This window comes from Anolis carolinensis, chromosome 4 (assembly GCF_035594765.1).
Source record: "Anolis carolinensis isolate JA03-04 chromosome 4, rAnoCar3.1.pri, whole genome shotgun sequence".
In the NCBI taxonomy this organism is placed as follows: Eukaryota; Metazoa; Chordata; class Lepidosauria; order Squamata; family Dactyloidae; genus Anolis; species Anolis carolinensis.
The window spans coordinates 75,585,335-75,611,107 of NC_085844.1; the positions used below are offsets into that span (position 1 = coordinate 75,585,335).

Genomic DNA, 25,773 nt, shown 5'->3' on the forward strand with positions numbered 1-25,773 from the left:
TCTGATGTCACCGCAGGCTATGGCTAACTTGTAGGACCCTTGTCGTGGTTAGAGGCAGACACAACATAGAGGGTGGGAGGGGACAGCTAAGATGACAATTCAGTAGCATCGAACCATGTTCATTGTCATTGGGTGGTCAGGACTCCCTTCTATGTCTGCAGTGGCTGGGGGAGTCCCTGTGTGACCCATGCCAGAACTGATCCAGCATATACTATGCTAGATTGCCCTTGGATTTGGTGTTCAGTACAGATCTGCACTCAGTTTCAGAAGAAGACAATGACAAATTCTCCTCTGAACAAATCATGTCCAAAAAGTCTTGTGTACCTTAAAGTTGCCATATGCCAGAAATTATTTGAAAGCAAACAACAACTATTACAGCAATTTTCTTGTTGGCCAATATGCCCTTGTTTGTTCACATTTCCATCACAGATCTATCATTTTCCTTTTTCAGATTTCGTCCAATATTTGCACCTTTTGACCTGTTCATCTTCAGTGCTTCTGCTGTCCAAACAGTTGCAAAATAATTAAGACAGGGGTTCCATGTGTACGTCAGTTCCATTGGGAATATTCATCATATTATCTGATGGGGGGAAACCCATTCATTTAAATGATTCCTTATTCATTTAATTTTCAAGGCTCTTTCATAAATATTGGTGCTACACATTATGTGTGCAACAGGGTGATGTTTGTAATTATGAACGTTAATCAGCAATAGGCGAAGTGACCCAAACCTGCCTAAATCTGCTACATTTATGCAAAATGTGCACTGAATTGTATATAAAGATGGAACCTAAGGTGCAAAGAAGGAAAACTTCAATCTTTTGTTTAATAAAGCAAGTCAGGAAAGATGTTTTCTACCATGGCAGACAAGAAGGCTTCATTGAAAGGTATGTCTCTTAAAATTCAGAGAATTTAAAATAACTAAATCTCATAAAGTTTTATTCTACTTTGCAAGAGATGTACAGTCATTTCTTCACCCTTGCGGTTTTGACTTTTGCAAATTTGATTATTCACAGATTTGATTTTAAATATTCTTTCTAGAAATCTCTAGGCCCTCCAGTGTGACTCTATGGTTAATTCCCTCCAGTCCTGCTGGAGGACCTAGTAAGAACAATGAGATTCTATGATCAGATTCTAGGAGAAGCTGATCACAGAGTCTTGCTGGATTGTAGAGAAACTTTTAGAGAAATGTTCGTTCAGGAAAAAAATGGCAATTTTTTAAATTTGTGGGTTTTTTAAAACTTTCACAGGGATCCTGTGCCTCTAGCAGAAAATGCAGAGGAATAACTTATATTCCTGAAAAAAAAAACACACGTTAAGTAGAAATATTGCCAAAACACTGATAGACGTCCTTCTAAAATAATGACAATGAAAAAAGTAATCAAGCTGATTTTGTGTCTTGTTGTGCTACTTTGGTTCAGAGCATTAGCAGCTATGAAGAACTACTTGTCTCTTAAATCAGTTTTATCTGCTTGGATAGAGTATGGCTGTTCAGAAAGACTGCAGTTGGAAGCTTTCTCATCATCTCTACCTGATGCTTCTAACTTGGGTTGCATGAGATTGAATCTGGACTTAGTTCATGTAAAGCATGTAAAGCATGTGCTCTGTCCATAGGATGTAGCATCCCCAATAATAATAGCACCCTGGCTATTACATCTAAACGAAACTATTCCTTGTGCATGATTGATTTATCATTCAATCAAAGATAAAACAAATATGTCCAACTAATATATGTATCTTATTGGTCAGTTATTTTTGCATTTTTCTAATATGGCCGAACTTAATGGGCCAATTTACACGTGGGTACAGAATTATCAAGTGCTAATTTTAAAGTATGAGACGTTTTTGCAGCACTGCACACTTGACACAATCAGAAGCCCCCTTGAAGGAATCACAGCACACTTTTTAAAATGTAAGCACTTAAGACTTACACATGCAGAAGAGTTTAAATAGCCCAGCTGCGGAAAACTTGCAGACAGAATCCCAAGACAATCAACATCTTGAGAGTGACCTAACCACCTTCCTTCAGTTTTAATTTAAATGCCATATGTTTGTAGAGAATTAAGTCGCCTCTGGGAGAAGACAGAGAGGGAAAGGACTCAACCTATTTTTGCACACTCCTAACATTTATGCAAATACAATTAAATATCTATATTTACACAGTGAAAGAGTTGGTTTTCTCACATATAGTAGTTCAATGTAATCTAATCAAGTATTAAAGTAAGAAGTAGAAAAACAGAGAATACTGTTTGCTCTTCTCTTGAATTGATTTGTTTTCCAGATACCTGTTCAATTTATTTTTTTTATACCTGAACAGGTGCCTTGCTGACTATCTTGCTGATGACTAACATGTTCTTGTCAAGGAAATGTGTTACTTCTTCACCTATTTGTCCCAATGAGTCTGATAATTGCCAGGTGTCCCTTGGGGATCTTTTTGACCGTGCTGTCAAACTCTCACACTACATCCACTCCCTTTCTGCAGAAATATTTAATGAATTTGTAAGTACTCAAGCCTTTCACAGAATGTAACTTTTAATATAATATATTCTAAACTGAAACAAGAAAGCATGGTGTTAGACTGCAAATCCCATTAGCCTCACCACTGGCTATTCTGGCAGCGGCTGATGCAGTCCAACAATATCTGGAAGGTCACATGTATCCTTTATAATAGAAATATATATTTGAGCAAATTATATATATCATTCTCATTGGTAGCTACAGCAAAGATCTAATTTATTATTTCTGTTTCAATTTCAGTACAGGAAACAGCACAAGTGCCATGTTGTTGATTTGTTGTTTTCCTTCTTATCACCGTTATTATCTGAATGGTATCAAAAGTTCAACTGCATAGGATTAGCTGTCTTTTGTGCCTTACTTTACTTATGTAGCCATCATCAAATAGAATATTTCACTAAAATTCCTTATATCTTAATTAGCAACCTTTAATTTTTTTTAAAAAAAACCAGTATTTAATATTGACATGACAGCTATATCTTGTAATATGTGAGGATTGGTAGAATTAATGTTCAGCAAGGTATTCAGTTTTAGGTTGGGAACAAAATAATGACCTTCAGAACACCAGATGAATTGTACATACTTCTCAGCAGCAAAACAATCACACTTCATATCATAGTATGGAGACATTAAGTACATGATTTTTAAGGCACAAGTTTAGGATAGGAGAGAAGAGCAGATTGTTAGGTCTCATTAATAGTCCAAGAGTACTGAAGGTTTGTCTCACAGAAGTCTCCCCTTAGGAATCACAACAGTGACAGATGGAGTGGTGTGAAGGAAAACACAGAAGGAATATATAGTAGCCTTTTAAAGTAGCAAGTTAAAAAGGAGCAGAACCAAGCAGCAAAGAGCAATCTGAACAGACTGCTTTATAGGAGAAAAATAGCTTATTTAAAAAGTGCATGCTATGGAGTCACTTTGAAGTTTGGCAGAGAAAAATGTTCATATTAGACTATTTACTGGGGTCACAGACTGTGAACCACTTTGCAAAACAAGCCAGATCCCATTTATAAGAAGATTATGCAGAAACCTGATCCCCAAAAGTGATTTTCACCCCAGTACAGTTTAAAGGAAATTATGTTTGACTCAGTCCTAGAAATGCATATAATAAAGCTGATACAAAGCTGATACATTTTGCACAACTAAAACATGGAAAGAAAATGTGAGTTAACAGTGTTTCCTTTCTTCTATGGAAGTTACCAACTGCAGTAAAGATAATCTTTGCTTATCTTCAGGATGAACGTTACACTCAAGGACGGGGGTTTATTGCAAAGGCTGTTAACAGCTGCCATACTTCTTCCCTCACTACTCCTGAAGACAAGGAGCAAGCCCAACAGATTCATGTAAGTTGTGCCCATTTATATAAAGAGAAAACGAACCAGAAGTGCATGAGCAGACTGCAGACAAGAATACTTAAACATATCATTCTAAAAATAAAAAGGCAGAAAGACAGGCTCCTAATGGTAACAGGCAATTTAGGGAAACCGCTACAATTTAGAAGATGCTGCATATAAAAGGTTTATAGCAAAGAATGCCACCAATGTGTTGTCGAAGGCTTTCATGGCCGGAATCACTGGGTTGTTGTGTTTTTTTCGGGCTGTATGGCCATGTTTCAGAAGTATTCTCTCCTGACATTTTGCCCACATCTATGGCAGGCACCCTCAGTGGTTGTGAGGATGCCTGCCATAGATGTGGGCTAAACATCAGGAGAGAATACTTCTGGAACATGGCCATGCAGCCGAAAAAACACACAACCCAATGCTGCCAATGCTTTCTAGTGATTGAAAACAAGAAAAAAGAAGAGAGGGGAACAAAGGAGGCAGAAGGGCAAGGTAAAATAGATCTGGAGAAAGCCAACTCTGACTTATATGAGTAAGTTTCCTAAGGAGACAATGGCAAGATATTCATTTATTTATTTAGAAACCTCAGATTCCAGGCCATGGTAGCATAGTAGGGTTTTGTTTTAGAGTCACTGAAATTGTGAACCATATCAGGCTTACCCAGAGAGGTTTAAGGGATAGCCGAAGCAAAACAAGTCTCCTCCAAAGTGGAACAAATATGAGTATAAACTTTATAAGTCATTAGGATTTAGAGGAACACAGAGATTGTCACAGAAGCTGATCATTTTCTCCCCAATTTCTCTGTATTATCTACGTAAGATGGCAGGAAGAAGAGGAAAGAAAGGGTATAGTTTTGTGACTGACAACTACAGCTTCTGCTCACAGTAAATGATTTTATTGGGGCTCTCCAACTACAGAGATTGGAGAAGAGATGTTGAAATAATGCAAGGCAGGACTCTTCCATCCTTAGTTCTCTTTGCTAGTTCTCCTTCAATGAAACTGAGATCCCAGATTGACTGGGAGGCATGAAATCAATTTAAGATGAATCTGGTGGTTTACAAACCATGGTCCAAATAGGATCTTGGGCTCATATACACCCCCGTGTCCACTAATACCATAATTATTAATTATTGGAAGGGCAAACATTTTTTTTAGAAATGGCCCTGTTCCATGTGTAACCTCATACATACTAATTGCAATTCTAACTTCTTTGGTTCTATCACACTGCTAGGGTTGAATGAATCAAATTTCAGGGAGCAAGTAGAATAGAAAATATATTTTTAGATATCCATGTTTTTGTAACATCTAGTCATTACTTTTGTGGTAGCAAACCTTCTACAGAAACAGCAGTGACTTGCCTGCTTGACTCTAATGGTTCTCCCCAGCAGGAAACCTCCTGCTAAGATAGCTCTGGGGAAATTATGTCAGATTCAAGTACTCATAAATAAACAGGAGAATCAAAGATTTTCCTAACAGGAAGGTCTCTTTGGAACATGTAACAATCATTTATGCACATATTAAAATAAGGATCTTTTAAAATACAAAAACCAAGAATGGCCAGTGCAGGACTGATGAAATCAACGCTATTCCAATTACAGAAGTGGTGATAATAGCTTTCTCTTTATCGTTCTTGTGTTGGTCCTGAAGGGGATGTCCTACCCTGTTTCCCCTAAAATAAGACATCCCCAGAAAATAAGACCTAGTAATATAATAATAATAATAATAATAATAATAATAATAATAATAATAATAATAATAATAATAACTTTATTTTTATACCCCCCCCCCATCTCCCCGAAGGGACTTGGGGCGACTTACATGGGGCCTAGCCCGATAAAACAATCAAATATCAATGATACAACAATAAAACAATTATACCAATAAAACCTCAATTATCAGTAAAACAATCGATAAAATCGACATGAAGCATACAATATTAAAACAGGAGACTAATTCATAAAACCCAGTACAGAATGTGCCGGAATGGGGAAGTAGAGGTTTTGCTGAATTGCTAAATATAAGGCCTCCCCCGAAAGTAAGACCTAGCAAAGTTTTTGTTTGGAAGCATGCCAGCCAAACAGAACACCAGAGCAGATCGGCAAATGTACGTACCATAGAGTGTTGTACATGGAAATAATGGTAATAACAAGACATTCTTGATAGGATTCACAGTTTGTCTGGTTATGCTGGTTTGTGATGACAACTACTGTCCAGTTTATAATAAATGTTCATTTTTTGTTCAACAATAAATGTGAATTCTTCTTCATGGAAAAATAAAACATCCCCTGAAAATAAGACCTAGAGCATCTTTGGGAGCAAAAATTAATATAAGACACTGTCTTATTTTCGGGGAAACACGGTATCTAGCAAGATGGAATTGAAAGGAACAAAGCTAGAACCCTGTCTACACTGTATGTTGTGTCATATAACTCAATGTGCCAGCTTTTGACATGTTGAATATATTACTGACATTTACTTTAATTTACTGAATGAATCTAATTTTAAAATATATTCCTAGTACCCATAGTTGTAGAAGAAATTAAAAGTCTTGGGAAATATTTTGAAAGTATTTTAAAATATTCAAGTGCTCAAATTCTTATTGACTCCTTGGCAAAAGGGATTTCATTTTGAGTGCTACTGCTCCACTAAATAATCAGACTTTTCAGAAATCAAAACATGGGATGCAGTCCTCTCTCTATTTGTTTTGGCTAGAAAAGTGGTATTTGAGCATTTGGTCTTAATAGCACTGCAGCTCTTGCAGTATAAGAAGCAGGGAAAGGTTGTGCTGCAGGGTAGGTGTATTTTGCCACACTAAGCAAAGTGAAAAAGAGTTGGTGTCAACATTAGAGAGGTCTCAAGGGCAGGAAAATGGCTAGGAGGATCTCAGGAAAGCAAAAAGCCCTTTGATCTTCCTGTTCACCCCAAGCAGTGGCAAAGTTTCAAAAGAAAAGATATCTCCCCAGAAGCAAAACACTTCAAAGGCAAATCAGACCCGTGCCTGGGCATGTTTGCCGTACTATATGTAGACATTAGAAATGCTCTGGATGAAGTATTAAGTGGCCTACCACAGATTGCATCTTCCATTATGTGTTTAAATATTTTCCAGATCCCATGTTTCTTTTCTTTTATTTACGTTTCATTAATGCTCTGACTGATCATCAGATTAAAGAGTACTCTGTTCAACTGGGCTAAACATGGTGGTTTCTTTTTACCAGTACCATAAAATACCATCTCCTAGTTCTAGGAAAAGGACATTTATGAAATGTATTTATTAAAAAAATACTTTTGAATCTCTGGTTGGCTAGTTTCAAAACAGCCTCAAGTTCTATCTGATAAATAAATGGATTCAAGACTGTAGGAAAAAATAATTACAACAGTGTCCATCAGATTGTGCTACTTACTTCCAGTATAAAGTTTATGTGGCAGCATTTAACAGCATTATCTTGTGTGAATGAGCAGCACGAGGACTTGCTAAATCTGGTGCTGAGTGTACTCCGCTCCTGGAATGACCCTCTGCTCCATCTGGCCTCTGAGGTACGAAGAATCAAGGAAGCTCCTGATACCATTCTCTGGAAGGCTGTGGAGATTGAGGCACAGAACAAACGGCTTCTGGAGGGAATGGAGAGAATAGTTGGACGAGTGAGTACCAAGATTCCCAAAATGCTTCTTGCTGTATAGTGCTCTTCCGAATTGACATATATATAACTTTGGATAAAACTTTGCCTTTTGCTTATGAGGAAAGCCTTTTTATTCATGTATAGCTATATCATAGACATCCAGTTGTCTGCCTTTCTGATTACATGTCACAGATTTGGTAGACCTGTTTTAAGATAACGTATCCAAAATGTTACTTCATGCAGGTATTAGAAGCATTGGTTCTCAACTGTACTTTGTGCTATTGTCTCAATGTTCTTCAAAATAATGGGGAAAGAGAACATTTGAAAATGAAGGAATGTAGGTATGACAGCAGTCTGATCATTGTGTGGATGTTTATTCATAATAATATCCCACTAAGTATAATATGGTTTCTAAATAATCTGCCAGTGATTTATAGTTAAATTGACTTTGTAAACAGATAATATAAGGTGAATGGATCAGATTTCCACAGTTTGGGACCTTCCGAAGGTATTGACTAAAACATCCATCAACTCTTCCATTGAGAAATGCTGGTCCCAGATGATCGCAGAGACAAGAAAAAAAAGGTTCTCCGCTGTTTCTTACAGCCAATATTGGCTACAATCTAAGCACAATCTAAGTTACAGCTTTCAAGACAGCTATGCACCTTAGTATTAATATAGAAGCTGTTTGAAGGGGGAAAGACTTTTTAGAACAAGCCAGGTATGTTTTGGAGAAGAGTGGATGAAGAAGTTCAAGCTTAAGTGCCGCACACATTTTGTATCAAAAAATTCCACTCTGATACATGAGCAGTTCCATTTCACCCACGGGAGTTCTGTTTCATAATGTAACCTAATAGCAAGACATTCTCTTTCTATATATAAAAATAATTTGATAGCACTTTCCTCATTAGAAATGCAATGTAATTGAGTAATAATCAGGGTGAAAATTAATTCAAGCTCTTGAAGTACAAGATTGTTCAACCTACTTTCTCCATCTGAAAGCTTTCATTATTAGGAAGTGCAAATATGATGTTCTCCTTCTCAATTTGCATGTTTTTTCTCAATTACTTTTTTTGGTGTTCTGGAAAAAAAACCCTCTAAGCCAGGATTCTCTCATGTTTCAAGCTACTTGATTAATCTTCAGTGCTAATATTACAGAGCTTGGATAGACATGCTCCAGGGACTGTTAAATCTGCTAAATTAACATCTTTTTCTGCTCTTCCATAGGTTCATCCAAGTGATTTAGGCAATGAAGTGTATTCTCGGTGGCCAGGGCTCCCATCCCTCCAGCTGGCTGATGAGGATTCCCGTCTCTTTGCTTTCTACAACCTGCTACATTGTTTGCGTAGGGACTCCAACAAAATTGACAACTACCTGAAACTCTTGAAATGCCGTCTCATCCATGATAGCAACTGTTAAGTAGTTCTGATCTCACCTCATTGAAATGACGACACCAGACTAAATAACCTGCTTTTCACTTTGTCATTTATCAATGTTCAGAATATACTTGATGGAAATATCATCCTGTAGTTCATGATTTACAACCATATCATACTATTTTTGTCTTTTGGATGCCAAAAATCACTGTAGTATCAATTATGCTTCTCCCTTAGTTTAGTGCCTCTATAACTAGTGTCACAGCAATATTCAAATTAAGCAATAAAAACTAAGAAAAATGTCTGAATACATTCAAATGTGTTTGTGCAAAATTGGGATTGGTTTAAAATCTTTAGAATGTTTGCTCTTTTGGTTATCAACTTAACAGGGCATGTAGCTAGAGCCTGAAGGCAACTTGATGCTCCCACCGGGATTGTCCAAGACTGGGTGGGTCATCATGTATGGTCTGGTAATGAAGGGCATGTCTGCATTCACAATATCTGATTGCAAACTGGCACACATTTTACTTTGGAAAAAAAACCTCCTCTGGAAATAAAAGGTTAAAGTATGTTGATAGTGGCTAATATTCTTACATTTGGCATATAAAATCTACATTCAACTGCAAATGTACATGTGAAATTTGCAAATGCAATTTAACAGTGGAACACAAATATTACTGGCATGGAAGCACCACCAACATACTACTCTGATATACTGTATATACTTGAGTATAAGCAAAGTTTTCAGCCCCTTTTGTCTTATACTCGAGTGAGGGTCCTGGCCGGCTTATATTTGGGTCAGTTTAAAGTTGAGTATATAGCTGATCACAGTTGGACAGTCTTATCTTATTAAAGTCTTATCATTATCTTAAATTACAGTTTTGTGTAAATATTCAAAAACATTTGACCTACTGATGACTCAATTAATGTAAGTTTATTGGTATCAATTCTTATTTTATTTTTGAAATTTACCAGTAGTGCTGCATTTCCCACCCTTGTCTTATACTCAAGTCAATAAGTTTTAATTTTTTTGTGGTAAAATTCGGGGCCTTAACTTATATTCAGGTTGACTTATACTCGAGTATATACGGTACTTCTAATTTGAGAAGCTAAGCAGGATCAGGTGTGAACTGGAAGTCATCAGCTAATATCGTCAACCTCCAAGTGGAATGAGAAAGGAATTCTGCTTAAAACACTGAAGAATCATTTTTGCCAGTCAAAATTGACAATGTCTGTTAAATGGGCTTGGATATGATTCAGTTACAATGCATCTTACATTATGGTTGCATTAGGAAACATTGTCTGGCAAACACTGTCTACAGAAGTGATTACAGTATTCCTTGCATATTTGATGGATTAGAGACCAGAATACTGTAAAAAAAAAAAAAGGGGGGGGGGAGTAAAATGGAACTCAGTGTTTCAAGCTTGCAAATGCAAGACTGAACACTAGGTGATGCTGAACTGAGAGGGGGGAAAACTGTGCTTAGTAAAACAACAGAAAAGAAGGCAGAATGTGATTGAAAGAGCAAACAAGAGGTTGAAAGTGAGATACATGGCTATAATTTAGAGCTACAGAACCAGCGGGACATTGATAAAACAAGTTTTTGAAAAGCAGGAAATTCTTGCATCCTGAACAGATTGAGAATCTGGCCCAGGACTGGGAACCAAAGTTCACCATTTTACATTTTAGGTCAGGTCTCAATGGGGAATAATTTTCTTGCTTAGACTCCATTTCTGTATGGCCATAGTAAAGTGTGAACATAGTTTACCTTTTAAAAAGAATGCAAAAAAAAAAAAGATTTACCACTGATCCTGAGTCTTACTTTCATATTCAAAACACAACAGGATGCATAATGGTTACATTTACTGGTTGGTGTCTGGAGCATTTTGCTCCCCAAATATTCTCTGCAAATTTGACTAATACTACTGTACTAGTACTTCATCTAGTCTTTTAGGCACTTCAATGATGGAAGAAGGCTTGGCAGAAGATATTCTGCATGAAGAACTGGCTTCTGATTCTACAAATAAGTCTGTGTTGTATTTTGTCTGCCCTAATATACAATTAAGGCTGCCATGTGCCATTTTATTGAAAAACTACATACAAAACTTATTCAGTCACGTGCCTGGAACAGATTTACTGCAAATTGAGCAAAATTTAGTCCCTGCTCTAAAGCAGCTTACCATATGCAAGCATTCTAAATTATTGTTAAGAAGATCATTATAAAGACCTTTTGTCTACACATAACTTAACAAGCTCTGATAAAGTTGAAATAAAGCTTACATATGTTGACAACATTTGATCTTTTAAATACCAGTTTGGTAGGCTTTCCGAATTCTGCACATCCTCCTGGTATTACAGAAGTGCCAAGAGTTCAATAAAAGCTTAGAGTATATGGTGCTTCTATCAGGGCCAAAAACTGGATGTCCTAATAGAGAGTGTCTCTGTTCTTGGGAAATCTCTGACCGATTTGTGCAGACAAAAGGGCTTAAGGTAACTAGACCAACTGTCTAGGTGCTTAATCATCCCACTTCAACCCTTTGAATAACTTTGAAATGCATGCATCATTTCAAAATGGCATTTGCCATTATGCACCATGAAGGCTGCTTAATTAATTTGCCTGCCTATGGTCCTTATAGCAGAAACAGTAGGAGACAAGACATCCCCTGTGCCATGACTATTGGCAACCAAGCATTGCAGAAAGTCTTTTTAAAAAGCAGATTCCGTAGCTTTTACATTTGGTGTTACTGATGACTTTGTTCCCTGCTGTATCAAAAGGATGAAACAGACATTTTTAGATGTTAAATTTTATTCTTTGTAATATTGAAATGGGGGATTTTGTCCCTTCACCTCTCAAAACCACTATTTTTCAACTAAAAAAATGAGGATAGAGACAATATAAAGAACATGCGGCAATTTCTAAGGAATTATTGCTTTTTCATGGATGGAATTAGAAAAGGCATATAGCAAATACTTCAAACATTTATGTAGGACTGGATTTCGTTTTCTTTTATCCCAGTATTCTCCTAACAAAACCCTGTCAAATTCATGGGGTTGCCATAAGTTGACAGATGACTTGAAGGCATATATACATGCAGTCAAAGTATGTGGGATGGGGGACAGATAAAGGGGAAAAGTTCAAATACACTTATTTTTAATCGGTGCTAGATAACAATATGCCATTCATGCCTGAGAAGATGGCCAGATCTTGCATTGACTTTGGGTGTTTCACATTATATTTTGAAACTTTTAAACTAAAATCAGTTACACAGTTTGTGTCTCAATAATGAATTTAAAAGATCCCATGAAATTCAAAGCAATGAATTTAAAACATTGCATGAAGCTGCTCCTATTTTCTACAAATGAAGAAAGCACACTATCTGGTGCGTTATAAACTGTCTTCTCAGCTATACTGATCTTTGATGAAAAGCCTGATATTTTAGTTTATCCAGATCAGGGGTTTCCAAACTAAGGCCCGTGGGCCAGATATGGCCCTCCAAGGTCATTTACTTGGCCCTGGCCCTCAGTTTTAGTTTTAGGCTCACCCAAAGTCTGCAATGACTTGAAGGCCCACAACAACAACAATCCTAATTAACTTGACTATCTCATTGGCCAGAAGCAGGCCCACACTTCCCATTGAAATCCTGATAGGTTTATGTTGGTTAAAAGTGTTCTTATTTTTGAATATTGTATTGTTCTTTCATTGTTGTTGTTGTTGTTGTTGTTTTTTGCTCTACAAATAAGACATGTGCAGCATGCATAGGAATTTGTTCCTTATTTTTTTCAAATGATAATTCGGCCCCTCAACAATCTGAAGGATTGTAGACCGGCCCTCTGCTTAAAAAGTTTGAAAACCCTTGATCCAGATAGTTAAGTCCAGTAGTTTTGAATGAAAACTCCCATCAGCCCCACAAAGCAAAGCCAAAGGAAATAGGATTTGTAGCACCAGGGCTATTCCACTATGCCTGCAAAGGGATTGTTATAAGGCTTAAAACTGTCAATATATTTATTATATTTATGTCTGTTCCATGTTTTTTTGGGAAAAGTGCAGAAGCATTTTTACACAGAAAGGTTAATTCCAGAATCAGCACTTCTTAAAGTAATGCAGAACATATGATGCCTCAAAACATGGGGCTCTTTCACATTATAAAAATTAAAGCACTATGGTTTCATATTCTAGGTTTTACAGTTTAGTGAGGGACATATATGATTGTCTTCCAGACAGCAATTCCAGTGCTACAATTACAGACTTCAAGATTCCATAGGAGGAGGCTATGGTCATTAAAGTGGACTCTTATTATTATAACTGTGTAGTATGAAAGAGAATACCCAAACTTGGGTGTGCGAATCAACTAACAATGACTTCCCCATGACATTTTTAAACTTGGAATTCTCATGCTTAAAAACATTTCAACTATCCCTACAAATGATCTCTGTGCACGGGACCTGTGTGGGGAGTGGGGTGGCATAAAAAAATTGTTGTTATTCAAAATTTTGCACAGAACAGTACTTCCCAAACAACTTTTTTGGCCCTAAAGTCTTCTGAGCATGTAAAGCCTCCATACAGAGATGCTGCAAGACTGCAGAAAATGGACTAACCCAACTACATCTTTAAGTAATGGCCCACGTATGGAGGGGGAAAGTCTAAATAGGTTACTCCACTCCACTCAATCTTTTTCTCAAGAGCTAGATAATACCATGCATAAAGACATGTCAAAACGAAACTACCAATGTCACTTTGCCAAAAACAAGCAGTAACATGCTCTTTTGTATTATAATTTCTCATTATTGTATTCTTGTCATCTCTGTCCAGATAAATAAATTACAACCTCTCACATGTTTGGTGCTCTGAATTCCCAAGTATTCCTGATTATGAACAAGTAATGCTGAGGAAATGCACTTCTTTATTCTAGGAGCCAATGCTACATGCAACAGTGCTGCAGGATTGCAATCTCTTAAAACCACCTTGAATTCCTATTAGGGGAAAGTGCACTTAATCTTCAATGCTCATCTGTTTTATAAATATAATCATTTTCATGCATGTTTCTGCTGATTTTGCCAAGAAATGAAGGCTTCCTACTAGGACAGCTAGGAACAAAGCTTCTGGTTTAAACATATCATCCCTCAGGCATAGGCAAACTTCAGCCCTCCGGGTGTTTTGGACTTCAACTCCCACAATTCCTAACAGCCAGTAAACTGGATGGAATTTCTGAGAGTTGAAGTCCAAAACACCTGGAGGGCCGAAATTTAGCTTCATCGCTTCTTCCAGGATTCCTAACAATGACCAAGGTATCCTGGTTCATGAATTTATTTTATCAATACTATATCCCATCCTTTATCATCAAATCTCAGATCTTCAAGGATAAAAACATAATAATTTAAACAAGAGAAGACTCATTAAAAAAGATAACAATTTAAAAGTTTTCACAATTAAAACTATGTTTATCTCAAATTAAATTTGTCTCCAAAGTCTTTAATGAAAAGAAGTATTTTGGCTTGGCACTGGAAAAACACCAAATTTGGCACTAGTTGGACTTCCCAGAGAGGACTTTCTACAATTGTGGTATCACAACTGAGAAGACCCTCTCACATGTTCTCCCTCTTGCTATTGCTCCCACTTGTAGAAAACAGAGACAGGCCTTCATGCCACCAACTACAATGTATCCTATTCAATAACCAAGCACCTCTCTTTTGGAGATAAGACAAAAATACACACTTGACTTATGTAAACAAAACTCTAGAAAACATGCATAGCATAGTATGGTTTACTAGTCCTCCAAATAACTGGACCTTTGACTACTCAAGAGGTAAATTCCTAGTCAACATACAGAGCTTCTTTGTATTTTTGGCTTTCAGCATGGAAAAGATGAGTGGCTACCTCCCTAGAGCCCAATTCCCCTCTTCATGTGTACATTTTACATATGAGGAGATCACTTGAACAGTGCTGCAGTCATTTTCTTTATTTCCTCTTTCCTTAATGGCACCATTTTGATTAGGAAAGTAAATATTGAATTGAGGCATAACGTAAATATAGGAATTATTTTAAATGTTCGCCTGCTAGATTGCTTAAGATCTAGCATCATAACACAAACTTGCTTCATTTGATCTTCTTAACTCCGTATGTATTAACACAACTCATCCCTATAACCCACCCCTGAAAGACACAGTGTATGTGTTCTTATGGCATTCTTTCAAGTCAACTGAACATTGTGTTTAAACAGGCCAAAATTTTGTCTCAATGTAAGGGTCTTTGCCTGACTGAAAAAGACAGTAGAGAGGGCACCTAGTTCTATAGGCGGGAGTATCACAACCTGGGAAGGATCCCCCAATGGTGCAGTGGGTTAAACCCTTCTGCCAGCAGGACTGCTGATTTGAAGGTTGGGATGGTGACCTGAAGGTTGCCAGTTCGACTCCAACCCAGGGAGAGTATGGATGAGCTCCCTCTGTCAGCTCCAGCTCTATGCAGGGACATGAGAGAAGCCTCCCACAAGGATGGTAAAAACATCAAAACATCCAGGCATCCTCTGGGCAACTTTCTTGCAAACGGCTAATTCTCTCACACCAGAAGTGATTTGCAGTTTCTCAAGTCACTCCTGACATAAAACAACAATAACAACAATAACCTGGAAGCAGTCAAGAAGCCCCTCTTTACAAGCTGAATAAGTTACACTGGAGAATACTGCTGCATTCAGCTACTAGAACCAAGAGATTTTGTATGTTCCTAAAGCTGTGCAGGGATGAAAATCCCTGCACAGCCTTCTGGAACATGAACCTACCGATGCTCTGCATAGTGTGGTTGGTTTCAGTTCAAGGAACCTGAAACACTGGGATAGACTCCCCGGGGAGATCTGTCAGCTTTTGTGTTTATCTACACTTAGAGAGACATTCAAGTCCCACTTTTAGACACACTTTCAGTAAATCATGCACTATTGTTTGATGGAATATTTTTTAAGGTTCCTACTTTATATTTTTAAGATACCAAAATGTGTATTTTCATGTTTCATAAGCTGTTGGTTTCATGATTCATAAGATGTTGGTTATGCAGCAGGTTAAACCACCAAGCTGCTGAATTTGTTGACCCAAAAGTCGGCGGTTTGAATCCAGGGAGCAGGGTGAGATCCCGCTTTTAGCCCCAGCTTCTGTCAACCTAGCATGAAAACATGCAAATGTGAGTAGATCCACAGGTACAGCTTCAGTGGGAAGGTAACAGTGCTCCATGAAGTCATGACAGCCACATGACCTTGGAGGCATATACGGACAACGCTGGCTCTTTGGCTTAGAAATGGAGATGAGCACCAACCCCCAGAGTTGGACATGACTAGATTTAATTTCAAGGAGAAACCTTTATCTTGACCTTTAAACTGTTGGTATTTGCTTTCTTAATTTTTGTAAAGCTACATGAGGAAAAATGTCTTATGACATTCAAGAGTCAAAGTAGGATTGTAGTTGTTCTTATTTTGGTTAAAACTTGATCATAAGTGCACCAATATGGAAGAAAAACCAATCAAAGAGAATCTAGTGGCATGGCTCCATTCATTCTCATTATGTCTTGCTTGCATGTCATAAATACATCAAAAAGAAAAGAAAAGTGTCGCTTCTGTTTCCAAAGGAACCTAAAAGTGCAATCCTATATGAATTAACCTGGGAATTGCTCTGTTAAATTTAATGGAAATTCCTTGAGTACCCTTATAAGGATTTGCACTGTAATTCCTATAGTACTGCTCCTAGTCTCCTTTGTGGTTAAAGAAAGAGGAGAATACAGTGCTACAGTGATGAATGCTAACATGATGCAAATGTCATCTTGAATCCAAGTGTTTTTGTACTGCTGCTCAAATACTTTTCTGGCTAATTTCAATCACACATGTGAGCAAAATGCGCAGGTAGAATTGCTTTGAAATGAAAATGCTGTGATGAGAATATTTCTGTAATAAGTTGTCATGCTAGAATACTAAAAGGTTAAAGATAAGACTACAAGAGTTCAAAAGTGTCAAAGTCATGTCTCTGATGTACAACTAACAATTAAAATTTGATACTGCACTGAATCTGTGAAAGTAGGAACCAGACTGAAATACCAGCAAGTTCTGTGTAAGACACTGCAACTGAAAAATCTTGTCCATATTATGGCACAATTCATGCTGAGTGAGAGCTTAACAGAAGCTCTTCTTGGTGGGACATGTCCATATTTATGGTTTGAAGATGAAAGCTAGTCTCTTAAACACTTTCCAAAAATTAAGTATTCTATCTATATGGCGGTTTGAACTCTGCCTGGTCATGCAAATAATCTATTCTTATTAAGGTGACCAGATTGAAAACTGGCAAGGATTGATGTATCACAAATGCTTGTGTAGATCTGTCAAGGACAGAACGCCACCAGATAAAGTTCAACACAGTTTATTAAAGTTACAAAACTAAAAAGTGCCCGTATGAAACAAAGGACTAGGCAAACACTTGCCTTCAGTGTAAAAATACACAAAAAAGACTCCGCTGATACTAAAAGCGGTACAAAAGATAAACCGGATTAAACAGGAGTTTAATCCGGGTTAAACAGAAAATGCTTACTTCAGCCTGGCAATTAGAACACACAAAAGCTGATAAACAAAGATTCAAAGAAACATAAAAAGCTGGCAGCAGATTCCTCTCTGCTACTTCGAAAGCTGCCAATGAGTAACTAAGGTTGTTACTCCTCCGTGCAACAAACAGAATCCGGATCCAGGCGCTTCAATCAGGGTAGCCACGGTCAGCAGGGTCCCAGTCCGGTCCGAGGTCGAAAGCCAGGTACAGATGTCTTCGGTTCACCAATTCCACCGAAAGCCACAGAAAGGGTAGTCCGAGGTCGTAGTCAGTCAGTCAGTCCAACGTCAATCCAGAATAGGCAATTAATGTCCATCAAGAAGACGACGGAGGTCCAAGCTAATAAGATTAAACACAGGTTGCACAACAAAAGCCCACACAGTTCCTCCTGCCGTCTATGCCCAGTGTCCTTGGTAACTTACGTATTCAGCAAACGAAACACACCCGTCTTCAGGAAATTCCCAACAAGAGCCCAAGCGTTCGTCCAGATTACCTTGCCCAACGCAATTAGCCCTGGATTCAAGACCCCATTTTATGCCAGTTTACAACTCCTCATCGCTATCAGCTGTTACCCTAATTCCAGGTGCCTCATCATCATCATCCTCATCAGAGCTAAAACATCTTTGACTACGCCCCACAGCATCCCCAGCTGTGGATCCCGTTCCATCCCTCCAACTCGTCCACGGGTCCGATCCTGCAACCCGCCAGTCGCTTCCCATGCTATCATTACCAGGAACACCCAAATCCTCCCTCACACGAGTCCATTCCATGTCATCCTCCTCTGAGCTAACCACCTCTTCCTCCATTCCCTCGGTAAAACCCTCAAAGGAGTCTTCGTCAGTTGGTTCTGCAAATAAGTCCCGCAGCCGTTTCCTCTCTCGCTCCTCAAGAGAGTCTGACTCTCGAGGAGTCTTACGACCACGTCTCCCAGTATTGGAGCCATAAGGCTCAACCATAACAAGATCAGAGCAAGTTCAAAGATATTGCTCGTCATTTTTTGTTTTATTTCATGACAAAAGCATTGCATAAATAAATAAAGACTGATAAAAAGGGATTGCAAGCAGCTAAATAGTTTTAGACCAAAAATGGGCAACAGCAACTGCATTGTCTATAGCGGTTCTTCCTCTGTGCATGAGGCAGGGTATAATGGGCAAGCATACAGATGCTGAGTTGTTGGTTCTGCTCCACAGTTGTACAAGGTGGAGGATTCTTCTAGATAATGCCATTTTGCCAGGTTCTTTTGATCTGCCAACTCCACTTCTGAGTCTGTTCAGGGACTTCCAAGTTTCCCATTCTTGGTTTACCCCTGGAGGAAGACCCTCATGGGAGGCAATCCAGCTGGGATTGCCTGAATTTGCTGCCCATGGGGACAGGGCAGTAGCCAGAAAATTTGGGGGGGGGGGGGGGTTGAAAATTTGGGGGGGGGGGGGGTTGAACCACTAGCACCCCCCACCCCCGCTACAAACCTGTCAATATCTGCTTGAGATAGTGCCTGGAGGGACTCTTAATGTTTTGCGCCTCGCTACAGGCCTGCATGGGGATATTCTTGCTGTTGCTGGAGGAACATTTAGAGTAGTAGTAGTTTGCCGCTCTGGTGAGCATCCTGGCTGCTGCTCATTGGACCAATTGAAGCTTCCGAACGGTCTTCATAGGCAACTCCAAGTAGAGCACGTTGCAGTAGTCTATATGGGATGTAACAAGAGCGTAGACCACTGTGGTCAAGACAGACTTCCTATGAGTATTGATTTTGAGTTGATACTGTATTTCAAATTGAGACCATTAAGACCAGAATCTCAGCAATTGCAATTATGCTTGGGATATTTTAGATTGCGAAGTCCCAAAATCTACAACTCATCTTTCAGATTTCATTCTGCACCTATTTTGTGGTAATTACTAGAGATGTGCGTGGTATTTATCCCATTTGTTTCATCCGTGTTTCCATTTCATACCGTCCATTTGGATGGCGCTAAACAGAAAGACCCCCAACGAAACAAAAAATGACTCGAAAGGAAAGGCAGGCGGGAGCTCCAAGCCTACCTTTCAGATTGATCAGCTGTAGGTCCTGCGAGGCCCAGGTGTATAGGCCCAAAGCCTGCACCATAGGCCCAAAGCTCCCAGGCCTACAGATGCAGGCTTTGGGCCCACACACCCGGGCCTTGCAGGGCCTATAGCCAATTGCCGAGTAAGGACTGCTCCTTACTCGGCAATCAGCTGTAGGCCCTGCGAGGCCCGGCTAGTCCCAGCCCAAAGCCTGCACGAATAAACCTAGATGTCCGGGCCTATGGGTGCAGGCTTTGGGACTATGGGCACAGGCCTGGTGGGGGGGGGGGAGGCTGGGGTGGCTGGGTCATCCTGAGCCTTCCCTCCGTTTGCCCAGCTCCTTGCCAAACATCTGAGCAACTCTGGCTGGTGCTGTGGCCTTGGCCGGCACTTTCTCCCCCCTCTCTGAAAAAAAAAACACAAACCCAAATGTCTGACCTCCTGATTTCGGGAGGTCAGACAAAAACGGATCAGGGCCTCAACAAAAGCCGGGACATGAAACAGAACAAGGTAAGTACTGCCTTGCTCATATGTAAAAGATGTCCTCTGCAAATAAATGATTCCCATATGCTTTTAAAAATTGGACGGGTCTTTTTTTGTATAGTTAGATTTAAAAAATGAAATTATTTTGCTTTTTAAAATAAGCTTTACTGGATGATTTTTTTTATTTTTTAAAAACAGCCATAATAAGACAACTCTGCGATATTTATGTATCTGGGTGGCAAAGAGCTGTGTGTCAGCAGCAGCCATGGCTCTTAACTGGGAAATATTTTGTATGCAACTGTCAGAATATGTCATGGTAAGGTGAGGGTAAGAAGGTACAATTATAAACCTTCCCAAGTTCCTTGTTTTTCAAACATTTAACAATTGCTCTAATACTAGATGCTTCAGGGACAAAACTAAGCACAAGTTATGCACTGAAGATGAAAATATAACATTTAAAAGTCTGGTTGAAGATGAACGCAAACAGCTATAAGGAGATTCTAAGGAAGGAAATCAGGGCAGCTGCGGCTGTATCTCTGCTACCTGCTGAGGGTTGCTAGGCAACTCAGGCCTACCACTGCCCCAAGGGCCTTTTATTTTACAATTAGGATATTTGAGGGTATGTTTTTTTAAAGGATTTTACTCAGACTATTGAGATGTGAATATACATTTCTTTGTTAAAAAATTCCAAGGGGAGAAAAATGGTACCATCCAGGACGCACTAATGTCAAACATTTGCTGTGTATGGGATTTTCTTACCAGCCTGACACAATCAGGAGACCATGTACCCGTTTAAATTGTGACACTTTGACTCTATGGGAGGAATTATTTGCTATTTGTTTTGAACACAGCCTTAGTTCATGTCAGGGATGAACCTCAAGACAATCATTAGTTTAAACTGGCTGCTATGTGTTCGAAATTTTCAGTCAATTTAAAACTGATCTGAATTGCAAATGTGATGGTAATAAGCCATTAGGGAGCAAGCAACATCTCTCTTTTCTCACACTTGCAACTATCTTCTTTAAGGGGCCTTTGGTGCATTGAAATACGGAAGTGCCAGTTCAGCCATGCATACTGTCAACAAACACTGAGTGTGTGTTTGTGAGGAGGGGGCATGTTTGGCAAATGGATAAACAACAACTCTGAGATGAAAAGAAACTGGAAGATGCAATAGGAGAAAATAACAAGTGCATCCATTCTGAAAACAATTTGCACGGGCTTGTAATAAAAATTAATAGCCATTTCTAGATTTTCCTTATATTCTTCTAACCTTATTGCAGCTTTTCTCCCCTTTTAGGTACAAAGGAATAGTTTAGGTCACATGTGCCAAACTCAGGGCCTACGGGCCAAATTTGGCCCACCATGTCATTTTATGTCAGGCCCCCAAACGCTGGACTACAAAGTTTGTACAGTGTTCCCTCACTACTTTGCAGTTCACTTTTTGCGGATTCGCTGTTTTGTGGTTTTTCAATAAACTCTAAAAGACTATTATAAATCATAAAAAATTACAATTTACAGCCTAAGGAAGGGAGAAAGGAGAAGCCAAAGGAAGAGAAAAGGAGCCCAAGCGGCAACGGGAGAGGAGGCGGCAATTTATCAACACACGATTGGTTGAAATAATGTATAACTACTAAAATAATGTATAAATATTCGCGGATTTTCACTTATTGCGGGTGGTCCTGGAACCTAACCCCAGCGATAAGTGAAGGAACACTGTATTCCACATCATTAGTCATCATGACTAGAGCCAATGGGAGTTGTGATACAGTAACATCTGGAAGGCTGCAGTTTGTTCTGTGTAATCAGGATAGTGGGTTTGAATTTAGACACAAGACCTGTGGATATGATGTCTGACTTTAAAATGTCCGTTAACCTTTCCCCAACCTCAGAGTGTTATTGCATTAGAGACCTCTGGCAAAAAAATGTAAGTACCTTAACCAAATTGCACATCCAGAATTTCATAGAATGGTTCCAGAATTCCTTACACTTCCTTACAATGGTTATGCTGGCTAAGGTTACTGGGACTTGCAGTTCAATAATCTTGCCCTTGGAAGACCTTCTAGTGATGTATCTGCAGCTGAGACATACATTGAGCCAGGACAGCGGAAGCTGTAAAAGCTTCATTTCCAGGGTACAAAGCCTGCTGAAGGTAATCTAAACTCCGCTTCTGACTTGCCCCTGGATTGTAAATGACCTTGCTCCCTACATGGATTTCCATGATATCTGAATGGTTATATCAGGCTTGAATACTGGGTGGCTGTTTAATTTTGCTTCTGGTCCCTTGTCACTGGATTCACTTGCTCTCTAGTAAGCTAGTTTGACACCCTTTACTGCCTTTTGGCTTTACTTTTTTCAGAAGTGCCTCCATCTAGATGCCTGTTTTCTGTTCAAATATCATTTAGACCAGGCATGGGCAAGTAAGACCTGGAGGCCAGATGTGGCCCCCTGGGCGTTTACTTCAGGCCCTCCTCATTTTCCCTGTCCTCTTGGAATAAAGCGGTGCCAGCCCACCACATCTTTATGCAGAAAGGATGGGGGAGGAAGGTACACAGCAGCTGAGAACCCTCTGAGTGCTCTCAGCCACCGCGTGTCTTGACCTCCTCCTGTCGTAAGGACGGTGTGAGCAGCCTATCCTTATGCTGGGATGATGGCTTGAGGAAGGCACGCAGCAGTTGAGAGCCCTCCAGGGTGCATTTGGACGTTGTCTGCTTCGCTCTCCTCCCGACATAATGCTGAGAGGACAGCCCGAATATTGAGGGAGGAGTATTGGTGAGAAGAATCGGGGCAGTCACAAACATGTCTCGTTTTCCTCCCAGCATAAGGATGGGGTGAGCAGCCCCGTCCTTATGCCTGGAGGACAACCTGAGAATGACCCCCTCACCTGGCGCCACCTTCTCCCAGGTCCTCCCCCTCCTGGGTCCATCCCACGCAGCAGGTGCTTGCCTACTCTCTTTCCCGGCCCAGCCGGACCCACAATGCGGCCCCAAGGCAAAAAAGTTTGCCCATGCCTGATTTAGACCCTTTGACTATATCAACTTTGCACCCAGAGATCATTCAGACTTCAACAAACTACCATCAATGAGAGTTTTGCCCTCTTTTGAAAAGATTTATCCTAGATATGTGAAATATGATTACATGAATGCACAGGTGGGCAACTGATTGAGATCTTCGAGGGTCACTGTCATTATTGCACCATTCTGCAAAATAAATTTTCACATGTAAAATGCCCCCAAAATGATTTTTGAGGGTGTAAGAGGAATTTTGCCACTCTACCCTTGCATTTTACACGCAGAAGTCAAATTCAGGATGACTTCCTATTTAAAGGACAGCCTCTCTTGGGCTCAAAATGGTGGGTATTTGGGAGCCAAAAAGAGGACCAGAGAGATTTGGAGGCTGCACTTTCCTCACCCAGCTATATTGGAAGATCTGAAACATAAGCTTTTAGGAGGGAAGCAGCTCAAAAAAGTACTAGAAAAAGATATCAAGCACATAGAATTGCAATGTCTGACACAACGAGTGAGGTTTGGCTGACTGAAGGGAGAAGATAACACAAAGAGAAATAACTAGAATGTTAACATCTCAAGGATTAACTCCATAATTATTTTGCTGGAACATACACATGCAGTTAAGTTATTCAGCCAGCTGATGTAGCATGTTCATGATAATAACTAAATACAAGCTGCCTTTTTATTCATACTGTGGCTTCCATTATTAGAATTAGACTTTTCATCAATAAGACCAGCTATGCTTTATTGAAGCTCATGATCACACATATTTACTCTTTTATCAGATTTCTATTAAAAATTAGCTTTGCACATCACAAAAGAGCAGCATAATTAGAAACGCAGAAAATCTGTTGCTCCAGTCTTATTCTTTCCTTAGGGGGAGAAAAGAAGACTGCAAGATTAACTCAAATGACAACTTGCTCCCTTCATGTGGTTTTTCTATGTTAAACCAAAAAAGAAATCATCGTAATTTTACATTTAGTTAAAAAAATACAGATAAATCTGAGTTGGAATAGCTAATTGACTGAATTGATTATGCAAATCCCTCTTTAGATGTACAAGCTATATTTTACTAAAGAGGCAAGTGCTGACAGGAATTTTAGATGCATTCTTAAATTTCCTCAAACCTTGTCAAAATTATAATTGCACTTGGACAAGATTAGCTGGTAATAAAGTAATAAATATAAAGCTGCCTACCTCATAAAAACAGACACCATGTGTTCAAGGATGGGGGGTGGTAAAAGGCCACAAAGACAAGGGTTTATAATTTTCTGTGTGGGATTTTGTATATCTTGAAAAACGGAAAGAACAAAAGAAATGTTTGTACAGAAATGAACTCCAAGGTGAGTTGAGCTGATGTGTCACCTTTTTTCTCATCTTGTGTGCCATGAAACAAGACTTTCAATCCTTGCTTAGCATCAGCTCACAAATTTGTTTCAATAGATGACCACTGGGCTTTAAGTAAAAAAGAAAAAGTAGTCCTGGCATGAGCAAATGCAACCACTGTAAGAGTAAATCCTATAATCACATAAGCATAAAAAGCACTGAACTCACCCTGAATTTCAGCTGCACCCATAAAGTACATACCAAGATAGTCATATTATTGCACCAAAGCATAGTGACATCTGAAATGTCTGTAGATACTGAAGCTGGGAAGGTAAGCATTTTGATTTGTACCCTGGAAATCAATGTGCACGGAGCTTAGCATTGGTAGTCCGCAGACAGATTGAGCCAATATAAAAATTGAGCATATAAAAATGTATGCGCAGTTCCCCATGATGGGTCTCTCATGAATCCCATCAACATAGTGCCTGTGACAAGGGGAAAAGAGGGCATGTCTCATTTATAATGACAAGAATGCCATGGTTGTGTCTCCTCACCTGAGAAGATTAACTTTCAGAACCAAAAGACAGCTGCAAAGTATAGTGTCACATTGAACAACATGCTTTGGTATTTACCATTAATATCACCATATTTGAATGCATGTTTACACTATTTGGATTTCTATATTAATTACATAATTTATAGAGGACAGGTCTTTATCATTTGGACATTTCTTAACACTTGAGTATCTTCATGTGTATTTTTGAAATAACCTTCTTCTTCACAATGCCAAGTTTGCTGTGCTCCAGGAAAATATGCCAATATAATTTATCAGCACTTGACAGTGACTTTATTGTGAAACATGGTGTAACTTTTCTGTTGAAGGTAAAAACAGGTGACAGCGAAACTGCCATTCAGCCTGTGAAAAATAATTTTTAAAAGTGCATGGTATGTAACTTACCAATTTGAAGACCCAGATTTTTATCTAAAGATTGTCTGAAGGGCATTTCCACAAAACAGAATAACATTGCTCCGTTAGGAGCCACACTTCATGTCAGATTTCCTATGCCATTTTCTTTTGCATTTCTCTATTACAAAAGATTAATATATGGATGCCTATGAATGGAACAGCATTTTCCAATTATATATGCTGAAAAGAAAATACTATTTTTGGCATGAAAGGCTGATGTAAAAGCATGTCGAAAAGGAAAGTGTGTGCTATGACAGCCATGTCAAGAAACTTCAAAATGCCAACGGTTGCAAAAGGGAGCCAGCTAACATATAAAGATGTTTTTGACCAGAAGAATCAGCTGTTACCTTGACTAAATATATGGTTTGTGGAAAGCAAGAATATCTGCAGCAGGATTTGTGCAGTTATGCTTGCATATTTATTTCTAAGGTCTAATTCAAACGTGATAGGAAAACTTACTTTTAGTTATTTTAAAAGGTTAAATCTCTTTCTTAATTGTGCCTATGGTCAAGATTCAATGTTTGGTGCTATGGCTT

The 25,773-nt window shown here is 39.0% G+C and overlaps 1 protein-coding gene and 1 long non-coding RNA gene across 6 annotated transcripts in view; one reads left to right on the forward strand and one right to left on the reverse strand.

Moving 5' to 3' along the window:
- The window catches only part of LOC103278564 (RNA-directed DNA polymerase from mobile element jockey), a 406,813-nt gene that overhangs the window by 61,323 nt on the left and 319,717 nt on the right, over window positions 1–25,773 (reverse strand). For 2 of the 5 annotated variants that reach the window (XR_010006101.1, XR_010006104.1), the window contains exon 1: window positions 7,256–7,392. The exons of 2 other annotated variants lie outside the window; for them this stretch is intronic. This is a non-coding gene — a long non-coding RNA (RNA-directed DNA polymerase from mobile element jockey). Of the gene's footprint in view, window positions 1–7,255; window positions 7,464–25,773 lie in introns of those variants that run through there. One more of the 5 variants, XR_010006105.1, reaches the window with a different exon arrangement.
- On the forward strand, window positions 807–9,157 carry prl (prolactin). Its single transcript, XM_008108796.3, has 5 exons — window positions 807–887; window positions 2,318–2,499; window positions 3,750–3,857; window positions 7,314–7,493; window positions 8,699–9,157. The coding sequence occupies exons 1-5, from the start codon at window positions 848–850 to the stop codon at window positions 8,888–8,890; spliced, it is 702 nt and encodes a 233-aa protein (XP_008107003.2). The 5' UTR covers window positions 807–847; the 3' UTR covers window positions 8,891–9,157.

Bases quoted from the DNA above. Each gene is read 5' to 3' on its own strand.
- prl (XM_008108796.3), top strand. From the start codon at position 848: ATGTTTTCTACCATGGCAGACAAGAAGGCTTCATTGAAAG. The intron at 888-2,317 runs GTATGTCTCTTA...ATACCTGAACAG, and splicing joins CAAGAAGGCTTCATTGAAAG to GTGCCTTGCTGACTATCTTG. The intron at 7,494-8,698 runs GTGAGTACCAAG...GCTCTTCCATAG, and splicing joins TGGAGAGAATAGTTGGACGA to GTTCATCCAAGTGATTTAGG.